The 22,579-nt window shown below is 41.9% G+C and overlaps 1 protein-coding gene across 1 annotated transcript in view; it reads left to right on the top strand.

Annotated features, from left to right (window-relative positions):
- Arp5 (Actin-related protein 5) overlaps positions 1–22,579 on the top strand; it is a 45,685-nt gene that overhangs the window by 5,036 nt on the left and 18,070 nt on the right. The window contains exons 7-15 of the mRNA XM_084588805.1: positions 419–535; positions 2,997–3,098; positions 3,198–3,278; positions 4,648–4,776; positions 9,909–10,001; positions 11,138–11,198; positions 21,691–21,716; positions 21,825–21,922; positions 22,038–22,115. Of these exons, the coding sequence (XP_084444931.1) occupies positions 419–535; positions 2,997–3,098; positions 3,198–3,278; positions 4,648–4,776; positions 9,909–10,001; positions 11,138–11,198; positions 21,691–21,716; positions 21,825–21,922; positions 22,038–22,115 (785 nt within the window). The remainder of the gene's footprint in view (positions 1–418; positions 536–2,996; positions 3,099–3,197; positions 3,279–4,647; positions 4,777–9,908; positions 10,002–11,137; positions 11,199–21,690; positions 21,717–21,824; positions 21,923–22,037; positions 22,116–22,579) is intronic.

Below are 22,579 nucleotides of genomic sequence, written 5' to 3'. Positions count from 1 at the left end.
ACACTGTTTGCTATTTAATGTTTTTTTTTTTTCACTGATCAGATATTCGATCTTCGAAGGCATTTGTTTTCCCATATTCTTATTCGATTCATATTTTAAAATTCAGTATTTCCACGCCCTTAATTGAAAGTAATCTCTTAGCAATGACAAACAGTAGAAATCATTTTCTCTGTTGTTACTTGCTGTCTTGTCAAATGCTTGTGTTTAATAGCATAATGGCTTCTTTGTGAGCAGTCTTTATCTCTATAGGTGTTGTGCATGTTAAACCATCTGATTTAGGTTAATATTGTCTACACATGTAATGTGTTTCTCTTGTCTGTGGCAGCTTTGTTGGAATGCAAAAAGCTTCAAGCTGCTTTTGAAGCTTCAAGTAGTTCAAAGTGCCTGAAAAAGTTTTAATACGTGGAAATGTTTGCAGCATTTAATGCATCAGTACTGCTATGTTGCGGAGAATTATATGGAAGAGCTCGAAAAGTGGGCAGATGCCGATTATTTTGATGAGCACTGTCACTTGGTCCAGCTTCCGTACAATACGGTGAGAATTTTTTTTCTTTCTCATGTTTCTGGCAATAGTGATGGGCGAGCTGTCGTGTGATTCTGTGCACAGCCCAGCCAGTCAAACATGCAAATGTGGTGAAATGTCTGTCTTGTGACTGGGGGCAGTTTTCTGTGCTCCTGGAGGTTTGAGCGTGGGTGAGAGATGGACATTTAATAATATAAAAAGTCAACTGATTACTCAAACCAAGAAAAGAAACAAATGCTTACAGAAGGGAGCTAAATTGTAGAAAAAAGCAAAAAGGGTCAATTTGCAAGCAGTGCCACCTGATTGTAACACTTGTGACAGCCGGCTGTGATGGGGAGGTTTTTTTTGACACATATTGAAGGCTATTGGAGTTTGAGAACCCTTGCTTAGCATAGCAATCATCAATGTGCTTTATTTTTTTACCCATTGTCTTTCTGTCTTTGCAATAATTAATGTGCTGCGCATTAGAAATACATGTTTTATGATAGGTGAGCTTCATTTCTGTTGAGGACATCTGCATGTCCCCTGAATTTCCTGAGCTTTTAGTTTTGAAGTTTTCTTAGTCACAACTTAATAAAAGTATCGTCATGGTATCATCCTTCTGGTGAAAACTAGTGCACTTCGAAAATATGGTCTCAGTGCACTTTCAAAGGGACTGTCATAAGAATTGCTTGTATAGTCATTGCACATTTTTGAGGTTTTATTTTTGTAGTAGACTCATGCAGGGGTTCTAAACTGGGTTCCATGAGCTCCCCCCCCCCCCCCCCCCCTCTTCTTCTCGCTTATTGCTACGGGATCAGATGCAGAGCCTTGCTGGATTAAACCCATTTTAGAGCGTTAGCTTTTTTCTTTATCTTACCTTCTTCCTCTGTTTCACGGCGTCAGCATAGGCAATGTCCGCATCACCACACCGTCTGCATTCAAGGTGCTGTGTGCCGCTGAGTTATATTTTGACGATAGTGGTGACCTATCTTTCGGACTTTGCAGTGTTCCAAGTTGCTCCATCGTACGTATATATCTAAAACGCTAGTAAAAAAATGTAAAGGGGACATGTATGTAGACTGCCCGTGGTGCACAAGGCAATGCGGGTTGTGTTTAGTGCACGTGGCGACTGAAGGTGTAGGCCGCATAGCCAAGTTAGCTCAGCCAAGCCAGACAAAAAACTGTGGGCTTTGCATTGAGCTTTTTTCTAGGTGTTTCGATGACGTCAGCAGTGCTGGGGCGATGTCTGCCACCGGCAAGCTCATTTGCCCCAAAACGCCAGTCCGTGTCAGAGTAGAAAAATACGCTTTTGCTGCACTTCCGCCAGGGCAGGGAGCGGCAGGTCACTAATGAAAACAGGGCACACAGTCATATGATTTTTTATGCAGCCCAGCTGCTCAGTCACCGGCACTGGCCAAGCACTCGAATAAGATGGAATGTTCATCTTGTGACTGTAGTTTTCTACATTCTTGTTTTAGATTTAAAGGCCGAAGCATGAGTGAGAAGCAGGAATTTAATAAAAAGTTGATTGCCACAAGCAAGAAAACAAACAAATGCCTACCAAAACTGAACTAAACTGGACAAAAAAATTAATATGGGTCCATTCACTAGCAGCACCCCCTGACTGCGACAAAAATGTGTGGGGGGGGAGTTTGAGAACTTGCTTAATACAAAAGCAAGATAATATATATATATATATATATGTATATATATATATATATATATATATATATATATTTTTAAAATTCTGTTTACTAGTATAAGAAGTGGAATTTTTTGTCTCTCATAGTATGGCAGGCTTTGCTGTGCAGGTAAGGTTTAATTGTATTTGGTTCACATTACGCATGGCTTGTGCACATTTGCACTGTCTTGGTGCGCCAACTTATAAGCGCGGAAGTTGAGGTTAGAGCATAGTAACACACAAAAGGGTGACACCATTGCATGTTCTATTTTGCTTGAAAATTGGTTAGCAAAATATAGTAATACTTAAGACCAATAGGCACAGTGCTTTATAAGCTGCTGTCAGTTAAATGCAACCTAATGCATAGCAACACTGAGGAGGGCAAATTGAACCATTTGATTCGAGGCTGCTTGGGCAGCGTAACTGTTAAGATTTTTCATTGATTCGCCATTTCGTAAACCTTTGGCTGTAGTGGTGCATGTGGATTTTAGTGTTCTTAACTAGCTGTCTCAGGCCTAATTTGATGCATTAAGTAACTGGACAAATTTTTAAGTTTATATTGCCCATGCTGCCCTTTTTAGACACCATTATGACTGCATGTTTCTGATACTTGGACTGTTATAGACATTAAAGTTAAGGGTAGGGCTCACAATGTCAGGTCTTTCTGTTGTAAAGGGCAAGCAGCGATATCATAATTCTGTACTGCAATGACAGTGCATGAATCAGATAGTGAGATGTGTTCACTGTTACATATTGCATCTGTGACTAAAGGGGCCCCTTGATTACAATTTGCCTTTTATTTTTTTCCAGAATTCGAGCGGTGTCATTGGTTCTGGAGTCGGAAAAATGGACATCTGTTTCAACATTGTGAAGCGAGTACAGGAGTCCATAGCAAAGAAGAAGCAGGATACTGTTAGTGCATATGCTGCTTATAATCTGAGTACTAAATGTTTAGTCTGCAGTGAAAACACTGCAAGCATTTTCTACATCTCACCTTTTCCCATTTTACAGCTAGCAGATGATGAAGAAAAACTGCAACAGTTGATTAACATCCAAGAGCTGCTGGAATTTGAAGACGAGGCAACGTTTCAGGTCAGAAGTGAGCTTGAGGTGTACTACTGAAGTCAGAAGCATACGGGCGTTACATAACTATGCATTGAAGCAGCTGATTTGTAAAGCAAATGTGCAGATGTAACATAAGCCCCTGTTATTAAATTTCTGGCATCGTCTAATACATATGGGACATGTTACTGATTATTTAGGTTGAAGCCATAAAATCGGGGGTTTCCCTTAGAATTGAAATCAGGGGTGGGGGAGAGAGTGTCCTACTGGAGGAGGGGGTGGATTGAGGGAAAAGGAAGCAATAGTCATTTTTAGCAGCCATCTGTAAAAGAAAAAAATGGCACAAATTAATGGGGGGCTTTCAGAAAAACAGGGATTACACCCTCTTACGTTGTGTGTAGGGAACCACCTTCCTACCTAGTTCATTTGTGCTAAAGTGGTATGGCAAGGCATGGCAAGGAATGCACATTTTGCTATATACTTGCTGGCACCTCTGCACACTTTGTAGCTTCTACAGTACTGCATGGAGCTGGTGGGATGGAATACAGTAGGCCTGATGTTGTGTGACAAGTTGAGTGCATTGACAAGTCTGGGTGCATAATATGAGAAAAAGAGGGGATGCACAATATTTTTACTTTATTTTAGCAGCAATGTCTACATTTGGCGGAAATGCTGGTGTGTGTGTTAAACCCCCAGTACACTTAGCAAATCAGAACAGATTAGGGAACCTTATGGGCATCCTCCAATGTGTACACAAGGTGCCCGAATGCATACTGGTTGGTACTTGGAAGGGTTACTGGTGGGTGGCCAGAGATTTACCGGCTTGTGCCCAAGAGGTTTACTGGTGGGTGTGGGCGTCCACTGGTAAAAATAAATGGCGAGGTTTAATGTCCCTAAGTGGCACATGTACTATCAGGGGTGTCCTACTGGAAGGCTCCAGATTAATTTTAACTACCTGGAAATTTTCAACATGCACAGACGTTGTGCAGCACACCAGCATGTTTTGCATTTCGCTTTCATCAAAGCATGGCCACTTCAGCCTGGATTGAACCCGGGACCCTCGGTTCAGTAGACAAGTGCTCTAACCATTGAGCCAGCACAGTGAGTCCACGAGTGAAAATGTATCGCCCACCTAAGAGCCTCAACCTGCTCCCTTCCTCCAGAAGCTTCATCTGCGTGCACCCTCCAGAGCCTCCATGCAGCAGGGGAATGAGAAATCAATGGCAGGAGAAGTGCAAAGATGCAGTGGGAAGGCGATCTGTTTAGAAGTGAAGAGTACTATCAATACTGTTAATGCTGTTTTGTTGTACCATATCTTATGATCGACTGTGTATTTTTTGTACTTCCTCTTATACTGTATTGTTTTCTGAATAACTTGATTATTTTGTTTGTTTTTTAGAGAACCTTGCAAGAGTTGGGATTCTCTAGCATTGAAGAGCTCAGTTTGGTGATCAATGAACTACGAAGACAAGTGCAACAAGTGAAGAATTCATTTGCCAGCAGTAGTGCAGCAGACCCTGACCTAATGGTTAGTGTATCATTCTGTTGTCAAAATTTCTTACTACTATATTTATGCTAAACCTTGAGTTCAAGCACCCAGTTTTTGTTTCATGTCATGCACCCGAGAAAAAGATGATCAAAATCAAAATGTGTTTGCATTTTATGTAGATAAATGTGAAATCTTGGAGAGGCAAGGTTGAGTGCACTGAGGTGTGAAAGTTGTTTCAGCTTGAGTGCTTTGTTAGAAGTCAAGTGCTGTATAGGCTGTGTGGTTAACGAACATGTTTGTAGCAGTGGTCACCCTAATTCTAATTTGTGCGTGCCTGCTTTGTCCGATGATCATATGCTATTCATGAACAGTGTTGCCAAGTTGGCTGTGGTCGTGCTAGGTATGGGGTTGTACCGAAATTTGGTGCTTAAGAGCAGCTCAAAATTTTGCCTGGGTTTTTAATTGATGTTAGTTAATTTCATTAGTTATCAGGAACTGTTCTAAGTTCTTATGTGACAGTCCTATGGTTGGCTAAACTTTGCCGTTTTCTTCATTACAATGGCATAGGCAGCTCATGACTACTGTGGGATGTTACAGTTGTGTAAATTTAAATACCGCATCTTTCTGTACAGAGTTGTGTTATAGCCAGCCATTTACAACCAGGAAACAAAAGTGTTAAAATTTGTCGCCTGAGTACTAATAATTAACTCTTCCCTTATGAGAAAAATGGGGATCTTTCAAGTTAAGAATTTTTTGGCATAAGGACTGTGACATTTAAAATTTAATGTGGTACATCAAGATGAGGCCAATTAAACACTTATTTTAGTAATATGAGCATAATTAAAGTGTTTCATGTCTTATTACTAAATTTTATTTGTGAAATTGAACTTCTTAGATAAAATTAGAGCAGAACTTGCAAATGTGTTCATGTATTCTAAGAGAAAAGAAAAAAAAAAAAAAACAAACTTTAAAGAAACTTTGAAATATACACAGTCTGCCTGTCCTATAGTAAATACTTGTGGAAAAAAAGAAAAATCAAAGCTGTAGTGCATACAGTTTTCCAGCCAGAAAATCACTTTGGGTCAGGATACCATAAAGGAGGGATGTGGGGCTAAAATCTAACAAAAATAGCTTTTAAATTTTTGTTTTTTGCTGTTTAGGATTGTGCATGTATTAAAGAAACTTTTTAACAAGTTTGATTGTCATCCACACTGTGAAAAAAAAAAATTAAAATCAATTTTTTTTTTTGCGAGATGGTGGGTACTCTCTATCGAAAGCGCCTATGAATGCTGATTTCAAGACGTAGCCGCGCAGGCAAGAAACTGAATGTGGAGTGTATCTCCAAATTAAAGTGTTTGTTATTTGTGCTCTCTACTCAAAAAGGACCTGCTATCGAGAGTACAGAAGACAACTAAAATGAAAAACAGACAGAAAAGGCAAACTTCGGGCCGTGGGAACACCAGATTGGCTGGTAAACTGAAGTAGAAGCTTGGATTGACTAAAATGCTGCACATAACTTTTAAGCGCTGTTTTTGCACACTGGGAGCCTGGCTAATCAAAGTGCTCGACAAGCTGAAGATACACTATGGGGCCCAGATGAAGAGGCACACCCAGTGAGAAACCAACGAAAGCATTCCACGAGCGCAGATAAGGGCATTGTATGCCTGTAAATCTGAAAAAGAAAAAAACAACAACTCGAAGCGATCGCCATAGAGCAGTGTTGTGCTGAAAAGGACAGCCCAGGCTGTGCACCAGGCCACTTTGATTTGTTAATTTAGGCCCCAAATTTGAAAAGCATGTTTTGAAATCTTTGAACTCATTTTTCTCGGTAAGAGCACAACCATCAGTAAAACTACCATTTCCAAACCCTTAAGGTTGCTTTCAAAGTGATTTGTGGACTAAAAATGTTTTGGGAACAAGATAAGGTACTTTTTGAATTCCTAATTATTCTCTAAAAAGAAAAAAACTATTTATTATGTGACCTATACTGACAAAAAAAAATGAAGTTCCTATTTAAAGTCCTCAGATTTTCACAAAACTGTTATGAAGCAGTTTGCCTTACTTTGCTCAGTAAACTACCTTATCTGAGCAGAAGCGGTTAGTACAGCTTCATGATTTTAAAAGTGATAGTTTTCCTAAGCTGACACACTTAATTACTCATTATGACAGCTACAACGTTTTTTTCTATTTGTGGTAAGGTGGTGAAACTAGGGATATGTTCTCATAAGAGGAAGATAAGCCGTCCCTGAGTAAATTTTATCGCTATTGGTTCAACAGTTCAAAGTTGACCCTTTAGCTCCGCATCCCCCCTTAAAAAAAATGAAACCTAATTTTGGGACAACGCTCTACACTCAAGCTCATCATTTAAGGGTATAACATGACAGCATTAATGGCTTCCATCTGTGGCTCCCCTTATGAATCCTCATTCGCATACCTGCACTTCTTTGCTTGCTTAATCATTAATCCCTTAATTTGTGCCTCTCTTATCTCACTCATACTGATTTGATTAGCATAGTAAAACAGCAAGGTAGACGAGGTGGTGTTGGCTCCTGACTCAAGTATATTGTTTTGCTAACAAGGCGAAGACACAAGAACAACAGGACATGCCCTGTTCTTATTGTTTTTGTGCATTTGTCTTGGCAGTCCAGTTCTATTCTTCCTTTCGTTAGCATACAGTCATAAGCTGGTACATTGTGTGAAAGACCGCCGGTCATAGATATAAAGCTTTAATCAAGCTGTACGAATGTGCCTGTGTGGCCTAGAAGTAACGTGTCAGGATCCAAGGGTCCCAGCTTCGTTTGCCATCTCACTCTCTAATTTCATTGCAGTTGCCCAAGTTGGCAGCTCTAGCCAGCTTGGCCATGTCATGTGGTCTCTTGATGTCACACAATCCGCTAACCAGTCCATGCCCAGCTTTGTCACTGGCCAGCTAGCACCTCGATTTTTTGCTCTCAACAGCAACAGCGACAACACCCACTCCAGATTTTCTGCAGAACGGGGCCTAAAAACTGTCAGGTTAAAATAGTCTTCCAGGCCATTTTCAGCCACAGGCTGTATCAAATCCTGCGCAAATGATGCTGAAGCCCTGCATGCGAAACAGATAACATCACGAACGGCGATACCCTTTTCGAAATGGTTACTTTGCTGAGCAAAACGAGGACCGAATAAGGTGCTGCCAATGCTTTGGGCTGGTCCCTATGTCTACACTCTATGAACTGAAGTCTGATAACGAGGCAGCACCCACTGATTTACTGCCATATAGATAGTGGCTAAATTGTGAGGTTTGCAGTGTTTCAGGGTACTTGTCGTTCTGGCAGAGACAGCCATTCTCAACTTCAACACTCCATTGCTTTCACAAGCAGTTGAAACATCACCACCACTTGAAAAAAAAAAAGATGAGCTAAAAAGAAATTTTAATTTATTTTCTAGCTTCAATGCAAATAGAGCAGCATGTTTAACTAGGAAGCATTAGAAATTGGCATTTGCTCCGATTGTTAGCGGGGTAACGAAGGTCAGTTGATGAAGTAGTGAAACAGTTGAGTATCTACACAAAATTGTTGCTTGCTTGTTTACTTCTTTTGAATAGTGTGTTAGGCTCTTGAATACATGGATCACCCTTGTTTTTCTCCTACGACCATTAAATAATTTATAATTGAAATTTGATGCTGTTTTGGTTTAAACAACTGCACAAGGGCTGTGACGTCTAAGGTGTGTTTAGGTCATATGAGGCATAAAAATAACTGCTGTATAATCGCTGGTACAGCCTTTATCAAAACTGTAGAGCCCAGGGGGTCTGCTTCCGAGTCGTGTAGTGGTGCTGATTTAGCTTTAGTGGAGGTCCTTTCCATTGTAGATGGTAGGACAAAATCTTACCATCAAGTGACGCGCAATACTGGACATGCATTTCAAGCTGCACGAAGTGGCTCAGAAGCAGACCACCTGGGCTGTACACTTTTGACAAAAACTGTACATAGTATTAATTCACTACAATGCTTAATCCAGCCAATCCAATCAAGAGCTGGATTAAAAACAGATGAGGGTGTTAGCAGTTATTTCTTTCATGTCTTATGTGACCTAAACACACCTTACACGTCGCATCCGTCGTTTGTAGAAACGGAAATAGCATGAGAGAAGAAATACAGGTAAATTTTTTACTGGTTCTGTATGAATGCCATGTGGTGATCTACAAAAATTAAGGTGCCTATTTTTATTTATGATTGTAGCTGGGAACTTATAGTTGAGAAAAGTTGCTTACGCCAAGAATGGGCAAGCAGTTTTCTTTGTGAAATTATTTATAGACATTGTTTACTTGTACCATTTTATCAGCTGCTTTGTTTTGAGGCTAAAGAAATAAAGTTATTTTGAAAAGCTTGTTCATGTTTAGCTTTGACTTAGCTGTGTTCGTGGATGTAGTGGATTTTCAGGGTTTCTATTGGGGCATTTGTTCTTTATTTGGCAACAGATCTCTTTGCTGCATTTATTGGGTGGAATTGACATGGCCAATTTGCCCAGTGAAAACTTAGCAAATTCTTAAAAAAAAAAAAGGAAAAGATGCCTCATTAATGTAGGACAATGCGAATCTATTCCAGTGTTTGATTTCAATAGAAGCTGTGCAAAGAATCAAAGCAAAGAAGCTGATGTACCTGTAGATAATAAAAGCGGTTCCCATTTCAGCTTTCTTTACACCACATGTGGCTGTGAATAGGTGTTAACGAAGCAGATTGGACAAGGCTTGCATAGTATAGGCAATGTGCACTGAAGTTTGCCGTGTCAGTCGCAGCAAGTTGCTGGGGAGAACAATTTTAGTTCTGCACTTGCAGTACAGGCTTTTATATACCTCTGTTGCTCCTGTCAGTATGTGCTATGATAAATATTGCATTTCATGTAATCGATGTCTATCATACAACTAAAGCGCAAGCTATTCAGTGTGGGAGCTTGTGCCCTCAAGACAAAGAACAAAGTTGCTAGAAGTGGCAATGGCAAATATGACTGGCATTTTGTTGTGTGGTTTATGGCTAGCCTCTATTTATGTGCATCACTGTGGCCGAGTGCAATTAGAAAGGGGGAAGTGCAGCGGTTTGAGGAGGTACTGAAATGTGTGTGTGCATGTGAGTGAGGGAGAGCGGGAATGTGAGTATTGCTGCAGCTTACTTTATCTCCTGGTATTACAGGAGAGTGCTCTGAAGCGATCCTGCTTGGACCTAGATCCTCGTTTCTTCACAGAACCTGATGCTTGGATATCAGCTGTCAGGAAAAGAAGAGAAGTGAGTGCATTATAACATTGTTTCGTGCAGCTGTAATATTACATTTTACAAATGTTTGGTACGGCTGTCTGATTTTATTTTATTCTAGCAGCATCCTTCAATGCTTGCATTTATAGCTACAAACAATAGTCATGTTAGTGCACTCTGGCAGCATTGGAAACTAAGTGAATTTCTGATTGTTGCATTTTTTGCTTGCAATTTTTAACAGGTGTTCAATAAACATGCATATTTTGTCTTTGATGTATGAACATGGTAAGAGTAACATTTGCATAATGGCTTGACTGTGGATGCTGCCTGCTCATCCCACAGTAGCACTTTTTTTCTCCGGGTACTATAAAAAGTTGTTGTTAGCTGTGACCAGCAGTGCACACTTATGGGTCCGAATGTTTGGGTATTCTTGCTTGCTGTGCAGTGCAAGGGCATTAATGGACAGGCACGGCAACAGATATGAAAGCACACGTGTATGTATTTTGTCAACCTCCATCAACTTAATGCATAGGTAAGGGTAGAGAAATGAGGGTTTTGTTATGACACGCATACGAAGGAAGCCAACAGTCTGAAATCAAGGAGAGCTTACGGAAATGTTTTTTTCGTTTATATAGGGGTGTTGACTTATTGGAAATTATTGATGTAATCATTGATGTAATCATGGCTGAAAAGTAATTGATTAGAAAGTAGGGAAAAACAAACATTCACATGCCACTAGTGGGAACTGAGCCCACGACTTCCACCTGCTGCATGCGGTTCTTTTTTCGTCTACTTCCTAACCAGTTACGTTTCAGTTATAAAATGACTGCACTAATGGTTTTCTGTTGACGAACACCAATATTAAAAGAAAAGAAACATTTTTTGATTCTTTACATCCATGATATTCTAACATGGGGTCCCTGTGGTGCTTCGGTAACATGAGCTCTCACTTTTCAGTACGAAGTCTCTGCTAGTACTATGTCCAAGATGCTTTGACTTGCTTTCGTGCCTTAGTTGCGCCATGCGTGAGTTATGATGTTTTTTGAAATGAAGTGAATTTAGATGTCTCGTAGTGGCAAACATGGCTTGAGAAGGCATGATATGGCACTGCCTTGGCAGTCTTGTATTCGGTGCCCCATTATTAATGTCTATGATTTCACTGTTTGCAGGAACTGAAGGAAAAAAAGATGCTGCAGCAGCAGAGGTTTTTGGAGCGAGCGCACAATGCTGGTAATTTGAGAAACCTCTTTAAAATGCATTGTGTTTTGTGAGGTCTTTTTTGTTGTAGTACAGTGTATTCCATATTTATTGGTCCTGATTGTAACAAATTATCCTCCTCAAAATAGTTGCTTGACTATTTGGGCTCAGACTTAGACCGCAAGGTAGCTTATGATGTTCCACATTTTGTGATAAGCAGTTTGACATCGGACCTTGCCTGCACTTTTCTGAATCGGCAGAAAACCGCAGCCCGCTGAGGTAGAACTTTTTGTCAAGGCCAGTGAAGCAGCTGACTTTAAAGGTTGCACCTTTTGGTGAACTATGAGGCAGCCAATGTCATAATCAGGGTGGGGTTTGTTCTCGCAGTTCGCCAAATGGTGCAACCCATCGAATTATCTGCTTCGCGTCCCTGGATGAAAAGTGCTACCGCAGCCAACTGCAGTTTTTCTCCGATTCAGGAGATGAAGGCAAGCTTCAATGTTAACGCTTTGCTTACCACTCAGTTAAATATCAGGTTCTTTCTTCTTCTTCTTTTCTTCAAATTTTCATTCCTCTCCCGATTAACCTGGACCGGAATTCACTCTAATTTCAGAATACATAATTTATTTACACTATATACACCAGTGCAGCACAACTTCACTTCAGTCAGGGTGCGGCCTCTCGTCACGGCACCCGAAACAAGTCTCTTTTTTCCCGCGTCGATCGGACACCTCGGAGCTTCTCCCCCTCTCCGGGTTCTCCTCTTCCCCCTCCTCCGGCGTCATCGTAGCAGCAGTTTCAAGCTCTCCTCCGAATTCCTGGAAAACCGACTCGCTGGCACGGCTGGGGGTGGTTGAGGGAGGATCGGGTGTCCTCTCGGGAGCGGCGCTTTTCTTCGGCCGACATCGCCGGCCGGCCGTGCGGCGCCAGCCCGCAGACTTCCTCCCAAGTTCGAGTCTTTCACAGGGAGGCATCATCCACGGCCGCTTCGCTTGCACACACGCAGGCACATACACACAAACGCCAACACACATACGTCGCAGTCATTGCATTCGTTCGTTCTTTCTGCCCAAGATCAGGGCGCGCGCACTTAACACACTCCTATTGAGATTGTTCAATTTGATGGATGGTATGAAATGCCTTGTTCGGAGAGCAATCCAAGCCACTTCTGGACAAATAATAATGCCCCTCACTATGTTGCAACAGGACAGTTCTTCAGAAACAGAAACAATCTTTTTTGTCATCTGCATGAGGGAGTATTTTTAAATTTCTTGTGAAACCTGCCAACGTGGAGCAGTCAAGTGTAGTATTCAAGGTGAAGTCCTCGTCTTGCACTGACCCTGCCGGGCAATGACGGTGTTCCAACGATTCTGCAGTCTTGATGCTTGATTTTGTAGGTGCAGGCGACAGCTTTGTGCAAAAAGATGACGTCTAATCTTGTCCTTTTAGTTCGGCCAGAAATGATTACTCTTCCCAGCCTGACAGGTGCCTGTTCTCTCTCATTTCGCTTTTGCCCAGGTGATTCACTACTTTCTGGCCTCTGAAAATATCAGGTGTGACCTGAATGATCCCATGCCACCAACAGTGTAGTGGATTCAACTTTTGCACAAGGTCCCAGTGTTGTCCTTGGTATGGTAGGCTTAGTAGGCCAAAACATGATTAGCATTTGTTTGCTGACTGAAATTTTAGTTTGAAAGGTACTGTAACTTTGAATTCTTTTTCATTACATAGTTGCACATAATCCATATGGCATATATTTTCTTCTGTTCTCTATATATGCATAAAGGCAGATATATTTATAATTTTCGGAAATGTTTTGCAAACCTTTTAAACTTCATCAATCAGAATTTCTTTTTTCCTTCGTAGCCAGTATACCAGGTGTATGTAATAACTTGAGCCAAGGGTTAAAAAATTAGAGGGTCTTTTAGGTGTTTCTTAAGAGGAAAAGGGCGAAAGCCTACCTTCCCCCTCTCATCGTTTGCCTCTTATCGGCGTTCATTGTAGTGCTACATATAATTATAGTTGGTTTACAGGAAAGGAAAGGCGCAGTATCTGGCACACTTTCTCCGGCAAGTGTGAGTTTGGACGGTATACTATCGCTTCTGTCGCGTGGCGTTCCTTGGCGTTCAAGTATGGTCAGTGCCTCCTATATTTTTTCAATGCCCGTCAGACCGGGTGCCGAACAATGGGAGCTCCCAAGCCGCCGCGCTTCGCACGCTGGCCGCAGGTTGGCGCTGCTAGCTGACACTATCGCCAGGCCGGCCAGGCTGCGCTCTTCGCTCGCGCAGCATACGCGCAGCGCTTTCAGAGGTTAGCGCAATGATGCTCGGTGCTGCACTTTTCTGTTTATCGAAGACGATAAATAGCGGTTATTTCTTTCGTCATGGTAATTCAGTGGATATGGCAGTTGCTGAGCCAAAATACGCGAGACCAAATTCTGAAAATGCGGCGGTAACAATTGGATGGAGGCGAAATGCAAAAGCGCCCATGAATTGTGCAACATCTTTGCACATAAGAGAACACAGATGCCTGAAATTATTCCGGAGTCCTTAACTACTGAACCTGTTTAATAACCCCTCTGAATCCTCTCAACAACGGCACGGTTCATATTTTTCACTGAGGGGGACAATTACTGCATCTTAACTTGTGTTGCTAAGTGCCAGTACTCGACTATTTCTGTGTCAAGTAAGAAATCGGGTTTTACGATATGAGAAGGAAATTAGGAATTTAAGAACAAATTTGAATGATGGACAACAAGGGAATGGCATTTATTTTTCACATTGAAGCAATTCATAGAACAAAAACAAAAGCACTCTGCACTCTACAGTTCAGAACTTTACGCGACAGTGGTTTTTTTGCGTACATTTTCATCACAGAGTTCTTATCTGTAATATTCATTGCATGATTGGTGAGCAATGGCTTAATGAACTTGCGGCACAAAAGTTCCAGGAACTGCTTCCTGTGATCTGCATCTTTGTTTTTGCACTGCAAAACAGGGGTGTCCATCAAAATGCCAACAGCGCGCTCCACACTGGATTCCAGAGGTTTTTCAATGGCTTTTCTGTAGTACAGAACAATGTCGACAAACCTCTTGAGACTCAACAACACATCAATTAGCTCTCTTGTTGGGTACTTCAATCCTCCCCTATCCTGATACGCTATAAGTCCATCCACAGGTGCATTTCCTTTCGGTTTTTCTACAGTGTCAATGCAGTCTTGACAGCTCAGTTTTTCCGTCATGACACGGGTTATATACCCTCCAATCAGGGCTATGCTTGCGATCTCTGGGTTGGGAAGCCACTGCTTTGGCCAGGTGCAGACCTCTCGCAGCCTATTTTCGGCTGCTGATGGGAAAAATGGCTTCTCCAGGCGGTTGACGCTTTGGGTGCTTGGGCCCGAAACTGCTCTGGCAGCACAAAACGATGTCGACGCATTGACATTGCTTCTGATTGATGAAGAAACAATACCAGTCTTCAGCATCTTTTCCAGGCCACTGAGCACACTTCTCATGTCCTTTGCATCGTTGCACCTGGCTGTCCTTCGAAGAAGACCAAACAACGCCTCGATGGGGTCGGTAGAAAATTTTCTGGTGAGGACGAAAATGAATTTTTTTTCTTTTAGAAGAAATCGAATGCACATGACATTAGATACTGTTGTATGAACAAGTGCATGATATGTTTCTTTGCTCAAAAAATTATCCGGGTGACTTGCATCTTTTAGAGACTTGAAGTATGCAAGGAAGGTGTCTTCCAACCACTGCAACCTTGAATCATCCGGGTCACTAAAATGTCGAGTGTCTGGGTCATTCTTGTGAATATATTGCTGGGTGTTACTTACATCCATAAGGACAAACCATCTGTGCACTGCTATCATGAATTCTACAGTGGGACCCACTGTTGGAAACATAACATCACATGTATGTCCAGCTTGATCCTTCATGTACTGCAGTGCTGCAGTCACAGGGGGTGAGAAAATCTGCACAGTGTGCCTGACACTCATCTTCTCCAGGTTTGAAGGATAAAGGTGTTTACGTGTCAAAAACCTTACTGGTTTCACTGTGGATCCACTCTGCATTTTGTAGAGTTCTTTCAAAGGTGCTGATGAAATTTCTTTCTTCCCACCTATACACTTCGCAAGGAACTGCGATCTTATATTCTTCAATATATGGCACTGATCAAATGCCAAGAAGAGCTGTCTAGAAGGGTCAGCTGGGTGTGGGGCTGATATCTGCATCTGCCCTTTGCACAAAATGTCCATTGCTGCCACATTAATCTTGTGGTTGTCGGCCACAAGACGAACAATCTCAAACCCTAGTTGTTCAGTTTTCTTCACAACATGTGTGATTACCGAAGCGAGGTCTGACCCCGTGCAGCATTTCGTGAAAAAATAACCAACTGGAATTTTAAAATTCGCAGCTAGGCCGCACAGCAGGAAACACAGCAGCGAGTTTGCCAGGTGGTCATTTTTGTCACTTGGTTCCAAGTGCTCCAAATCGGAGCCCATACTGACATCCCCGATGAATTAATCACGCTGCTTATTATATTCTAACCTCTGCCTTATGCGCATCTCGTCGACAATTAAACTGCACATTTTTGACTGCTCTGCAGGTAAGTTTGCCAGCTCTGCTTCAAGCCTTAAACGCACCAAAGGGCTAAAACCAACGTCACCAGTTGATGTACCTATATACTTGTGCAGAGTATTCCTGCATGGCAAACGAAGAAGCCCTTCAGAACGTATGTATTCATAGGCTTTGGTGGATAGGTTCCTGAGAACAATGCAATACCTTACAGTTGTCTCGCCCCATGTTGCTCTCTTCTTGGCATAGTTTTTCACCTGATCCACAATAATTGCAGCTTTCACACTTTTCTGCTCGGCGTCTGCAGTGACAACCAGGAAAGAGCTCACATTACAATCCTCTTTCAATTTCCGCAGCTCCTCTTTGTATTTGTCGACTGTATGCCTCAGTCTTGCGACCTGGAGACGAAGAGCACGCTCCTTTTCTTTGCACCTCTTGTGATGCAAAAAACTGTTGGCGCTAATTCTGGCCGATTCTGTCTGCGTTCCGAACGCCCGCCTTGCGAACACAAATGGCTGGAGAGAAGCCGGTGTTGTGTGCTCCTCGCTGATGGTGACATCAAGCTGGGGACAAGCTGTGGCCGGCGAAGCTGGGGCTGCGTTGTCACGAAATGGCATGCTACTTGGCTCTGCGACCGCTGTTGAGATGTCTTCGGGCTCCGCAGCGTTGTCAACGGGTCTTAAGCCACTCGCGTCAGACGAAAGTGTCGTTTTGCATCTTTTCTTCGCAGAGCAGCCGCTGGTGTTTAGCCCCGAAGCGCGCTTGCGACTGCTTGGGTCACTGCGCACTATCGAAGGTGCAGGCTGTTTGTAAGATGGGTAGCAGGGAAACACACTCGGTACTGCTCCCTTCTTTAACTGGCGGATTTTGGTATTGTCTTTAAAATCGGAGATCTTGAAGTGCTTGCTGCACACAACTGAATAGTTCGATGTAGAATTTGGCTCCCAATCCCTACGTGAAATCACCTTGATCCACTGTTGTCGCAACTCGAGGTCAGCCGGGATCTCGTGAAAGGATACCCCTGCATCTTTCTTCCTAGCACTCGATGTGCACGTCGGCATGCAGCAGTACCGCATGGTGAACGCGATCGATAAGCACCAAAGTGGACGTTTCTCGTGCAAGGAGAGAGCTTGCCCATCCAGCGACGCCTTGATCAACAGAGCGAGAAGGCAGAGACACGGGACGGCCGCCGACAGCGTAGTGTCAGCCAGAAGCGCCGCGGGTGGCGAAATCAAGCGAACGGGAGAGAGTAACAGCCCGGCAGAAAGGCGGCGGGAGGCCTTTCTGCCGGGCATTGAAAAAATATAGGAGGCGCTGGTATGGTATAGCAGATGGCAGGAACGCTAGACAAGAACTAGTCTTGTGAAATATTGCAGATCTCGTACACGACTCTCTCACACGGTATTTCGTTCCATGAGCCTAGAAAGGCTTTCGCCTTAAAACTAAATATTTGTGGTAGGCCAGGGAAACCAGTTGCATACAGCTGCCAGCCATCTTGCACACAACAGCTAATTCTTTGTCTTGCAATTAGTTAGCTGACTCAGTTAATTTTTCTAAATTACTAAATATTGACTTTGGACAGTAGATTAATTATGCAAAGCGAGAGCACCTTCAGAAATGCCCATCGCATTATTTACGATAAAGAAAGCCTCACATGTATCTTTTCTTCTGAGTTCTAAAGGAAATTCTCAAAATACAAAAAGAAATCATTTGACTAATGCATTCACATACCACGATTGTGCTCCTCCCAATCGTGGTTTCAGCAAAAAATCAGCTGGGGTAGTGACTCAATGGCCTCATTGCAGTGGCAAGCTGACATGTTGGTGATGGTTGAAGCAAGCTTGCACTGTCACGCGTGCTAACTAGTTGATGCAGGCAAAGAAACCATCGCAGACATATTGGTCTGCCGCTGCAACGGGGCCGGAGGTACACGGCTGCAGCGATTTTGTTCACTCAAGCCATGTCTGAGAGCACCACATTCGTAGCATGCAAATGCTCAAGCCACACAATCTTTTTCTTTTTTACTTTCTTTCAAGATTGGAAAAAAAAAAAGCTGCACGTGCAGTTTTTCTTATCGCATAGTGGAACGGGGGTTTTTGAAGTTGCTCTCCAGTTTACAAATAATATTACTGCCTATAGTCAGCATTTAGTAACTTAGGGAAATTCACTTAATGAACTAATTAATTGATTGCAGAAGAAGAAATTGCCTGTGGGTGTGCAAGACAGATGGCAGCTGTATGCAACTGGTTTTCCTGACTTACCTCAAATATTTTAATTTTTAACCATTGTCTAAAGTTAGCCGGGACACTTGGTGTGTCCTGGTTTTGTTTTGATGTCATTAGAGAATTTTTCAACTACACTCTGATATGATTCAGTAGAAAAAAATACTTTTAATTTAAGTATGAAAATATTCCACCCCAAAAGTGCCTGGTTTCCTGCAGTAAGCAAAGGGATAAATTGGCTATTAAAAGGCATGAACCACTATGTGTACCTTGTGATCGATGATTAAGCCCAATTTATCCAGTGCTAGTTTGTGCAGGACAATTTTTCACAACATGGACTAATAAGTATGGAACATGCTGTACAACATTTCTTATGAGTGGTACACAAGGATGCAGTTATGATGAATAGCAGTTGGTGAGTGCAGAATCTGGCATTGATATGACAAGTGTTTGAATGAAAACATGCCTTTCAGTGAAGTCTCATGAAACGTTACTCTTGCTTCTAGCATGGGGGGGGGGGGGGGGGGGGGTTATCATCTGGGAAAACTTATGATCCGAACTGTCTGATTTTGAAAAATTTTATTGTGGAATGAGGTACAAAGGCATCTAATATTGAGACTTTCACTGTATAAAAGTGTAGATTAGCATATAGACGTCAGATATGAACCGCTCCTGCTTTAGCTCTCGTCCATATTTACCTACGTTGTCCTAAACACGAAAGAGATTTAGTGACAAATCCAGTTTGTAGAAGGCAATGATGAGCAGAGATAGCTTTCTTGGTTGCTTCCAGATGCTTCGCTTATTACACCAATGACATGCGGAGAAGCCATCGCGATGGCATACAGTCGCTGTGCTTTGTCTGATGCTGCGTCCCCCCTGACCCAGCCCATTCACATGCAGAGCGAGTAGTTGTAGTTATCAAATTGTTAACCCTGTGCCCCTAAGGCACCTCAAAGAAGCACCTCGCATGTTGGCTTGCTGGCTGTGCTCTTTAGTACGTGTCTGGTTGATCGCAAAACGTATTATACGACCACAATTTGTCAAACTTTCGAATGTAATGGCCAGAAAATTGTGCTATCTGGAAACATATTAACCGGGAGAAAAATAGTGTAACTCGATGAGAGATTTTTTACTGTACAATTTTTTGCGTACGAAATGCGAGATTGTGTGAACCGGGAACATATTAACGAGGCTCTGTTTGCTAGCTTTCAATTCCTAGAGGGAAAAAAATGTTTTTGTGCAGTCTTGGAAATACTGTTCTCATGCTTCCTCCGGCTTTTCATTGTAAGGATAGTTAGTGAACTCGCAAGTACTTTCTGGGCTTTGAAAGAGTATCGCAGCAAAAGCCTTTCAGGAAAGCAAAACGGGGGACATTCCCCACATTCCCCAGCAGTGCTCTGGCCGAGAAAGTTGTTATTGCACCACAGTGACTCTGCGAGATGGCCAGTGATGACAATATCTGTGTTCTATTGACGCTTCCTACTTTAAAAATATCCATTTTCAGTTAAACTTGCAGTTTTGCCATTAAGATGCAGTAATCCTTTGGTGTAGACCAGCTTGGTTTGCCCTTGCTGTTCCTTGAAAAAAAAAAAAAATCTTCATTATTATTTTTTACATATGCTGGCTTTTATTTCTGGCACATCATGCAATTTTACTCCCGTTTATTTCTCGCATGCTTGCCAGCTTGCTTTTGTCACACAGGTGGCCTCTTGAGCTTTCATCCTCAGCCACCATGTACTCTTGCAATGAACCTGTTCTAAGTTTTCTTCTGTCTCGTATTCACTCATGTTATTTTTTATTTCACAAGTCAGCATTATGTGTAAAGTGTAACATATGTGCTATCACTGTATTGCATCGTATGGAAGCCTTCATGTGAAATTCTGCTGGTGCAGGAAGTTTGAAAGTTGTGGTTGGCAGCTTGGACTAGTATGTCACCCCCAAAAGTGAAAAACAGTACTCCTAAATGACAACTCTTTCTTATATGCTTATTTGCTTGTTGACAGCAGTCTACACACATGGTAATAAGCAATTTATGGCGGCACATAATCATGTAGTGATGTTTGACTGGCCACATTTTTCAATTCTAATGTTTTAGTATTTCCGACATGATAACTTGATCTGCTTATCTGATTCTGTAGTACTGTGTTCAACTGTCAGTGGTTACAAAATAATTTTTTGCCTCCAGAAAATTTGCGTATAGACGTTAGAATTTTTATTTAGGATGATTGCGTGCATTGCAAAGTTTCTTATGAGCCTATCTCTATGAATGTTGCCCTGCCCATTAGATATCGTTGAACTACAGAGGAAAGGTGTGGAATTCTAGCAGTGTGAACATGTTTTTAAGGTCCTGCAGTTGGCGCCGTGCATTGCTGACTTTTGCCTTGGTGCAACCTCATTACTGCAGCTGCTGCTGTTTGGCACGGTATCCAAGTAGCTTAAATTTATGCTTTCTCTGTTTCATATCTTTTGCTCTAGGCATGGTTCAGAATTGTGCAGTTTTTTTGAGGTTGGCGGGTTTATGACTGTGAGTGCATGTTTAAATTATTGTTGCTAAAGAAAAAAATTTGTCTGCTTGTCATCTAGCCTCGGTAACTCTATCAGGATAATTTTTAATGAAGTTTTGAATGTTTATGTAGGTGCCATGCAGATTGTTATTTTAGTGCACAGCACTAGAGACTGTATGTAGTCAGTGATTTTGCCAATGTTTATTTGTCCGACTCCTTGAGCCTGAAAAAAAAAACTGGAACACTTTATGGCCGCAAGTGGTCTTTGATCCTGTGCACAGATCAGCTTCATTGGCCACTGCATTGGATGACTGTGGCATCGCAGCAGCTGAATGTGGCACGTGTTTTACCTGCCAGTCTCTCTCACTGGGCTTGGCATGTCTTCATCAACCGCCATTCATGTGCACTGAATCTAGAATACTCCACTGTTGCATTTATTTCTCTTAAGAGGCATTAAGTGGCACCAGAATTTTTTAATGCAGTACCAGTAACCCTGCCAGAAGAAGATTTTTCTGATTGCTTTCAAGACCTCAAGGAACATAAGTAGCTATTTATAGAACCTAAGTGAGGCTATATTGCAGGAATGGTGCATAAATGATTTAAATGTTGAGTGCCCCTTTTTTTTTTTCTTATGGACGCAGTCCTGGAACTTTACATAGAAAAGCTTTATTTGTGTTTTACAATTACTGTATATTGTATGCTCTTCCTTCATATGAAGCTAAGGCAAATTAATAGTTTAGGTACACAAATGAGTCGGTGGAAAACATTTTTTTTTTCTTTGCCCTTTGCAGCTCATGGGTAAGTCTAGTGGATGGAAGTTTTTTTAACATCTCTATAAGCTCATTTGGGCTTGCTTTTTGCTTTTCTGTGTACTAGTTCTGTGTGGTGAGGTTGTCTGAGGGCCATATTTCTACCCTGCCTTTTCTAGCTTATTTGGACAGGCTTGCAGATGTGAGCCTTGCCTTGAATGAACATTGTGCCAGCTTGCTGTTTTTAATCAGGCATGACAGCTTTCTAAAGCCAGAATTATTTTATTGATAACAGGCTTCTAGGCATGTATAGGAAATCCTGAATTTTGCTGTAGTTCATATTTATTTATGTGGGCATTTTTTAATTTTTTTTGCTGGAAGAGTAGTAAATCTTTACCAGTTTACTGATGCAACACCTGCATGTGTAAACTTGGCGTTTACACTGTATAACGTGCTTTATTGTTATTGTTTCAGGTCAGAAGGGAAAGTCAAAAAAGAAGGTATGCTTTAGGTATACTGTAATGATGGCAATTTATGCTAAAAATGTCATATTTGTTTCTTGCATATCCTTAGAAGGGTGCTTTTCATGTGACCATTTCATTTTGCAGGAGCCACAGTTTTCAGATGAGTTTGATGATGCAGATTATGCAGAGGAAGGAGAAGAGATGGAAGAAATTATTGCAGAGTTTGAAAGGGAATTCAAGAAGTAGGTGGTGGCCATTGCTTTTGCTGTAGTGCTTGAATGATATGTCAGCATGACCTTTTGAATGAAACGAAAAGCATTGGTAATACTACAACGATATCCATTTGCTGCATTTCAGGAAACAACTTGGAGCTGATCAAGTGGGCACTAGCATTGCCGAATATTATCAGCTTCAACTGGGAACTGAAAGGATCAGGTTTGCTCAGGCACCTTTTGTGTACTGGAAGTTAAAATGCATGATGCACTATTATTAACTACAATTCTGATCAAAATGCTGGAAGCTTGACTGGGCACCTTAGATCGTCATGCTTAATACATTGTCGTAAAAGCTGATAAAAAATGGACGGGCTACAAAATTCTGCTGGGTCCCTAGCCACGTGGGAATTAGTGGAAATGAGGAAGCAGATGAATGTGCTGCCCGCACTCGTAACGCTCTAATATATTGCATCAATGTGCCCCGTAAAAACTGTATGAAATGCACAGCATGTAAACTAAGGGCTAAATGGCAGGCTTCGTGGGATAATGAAACAAACAACAAGCTACACTTGGTCAAGCCCATAGTTCAAGAATGGAAGTCATCCAGTCATAAAAAGCGCTTTTACGAAGTGATCCTATGTCGCCTCTGCATTGGATATACACATCTCACGCACAACTTCATAC

The sequence above is a fragment of the Amblyomma maculatum genome, chromosome 1 (assembly GCF_055883805.1).
Source record: "Amblyomma maculatum isolate TAMU_Amacu chromosome 1, ASM5588380v1, whole genome shotgun sequence".
NCBI lineage: Eukaryota > Metazoa > Arthropoda > Arachnida > Ixodida > Ixodidae > Amblyomma > Amblyomma maculatum.
This window is presented reverse-complemented; position numbering and strand designations above follow the sequence as displayed.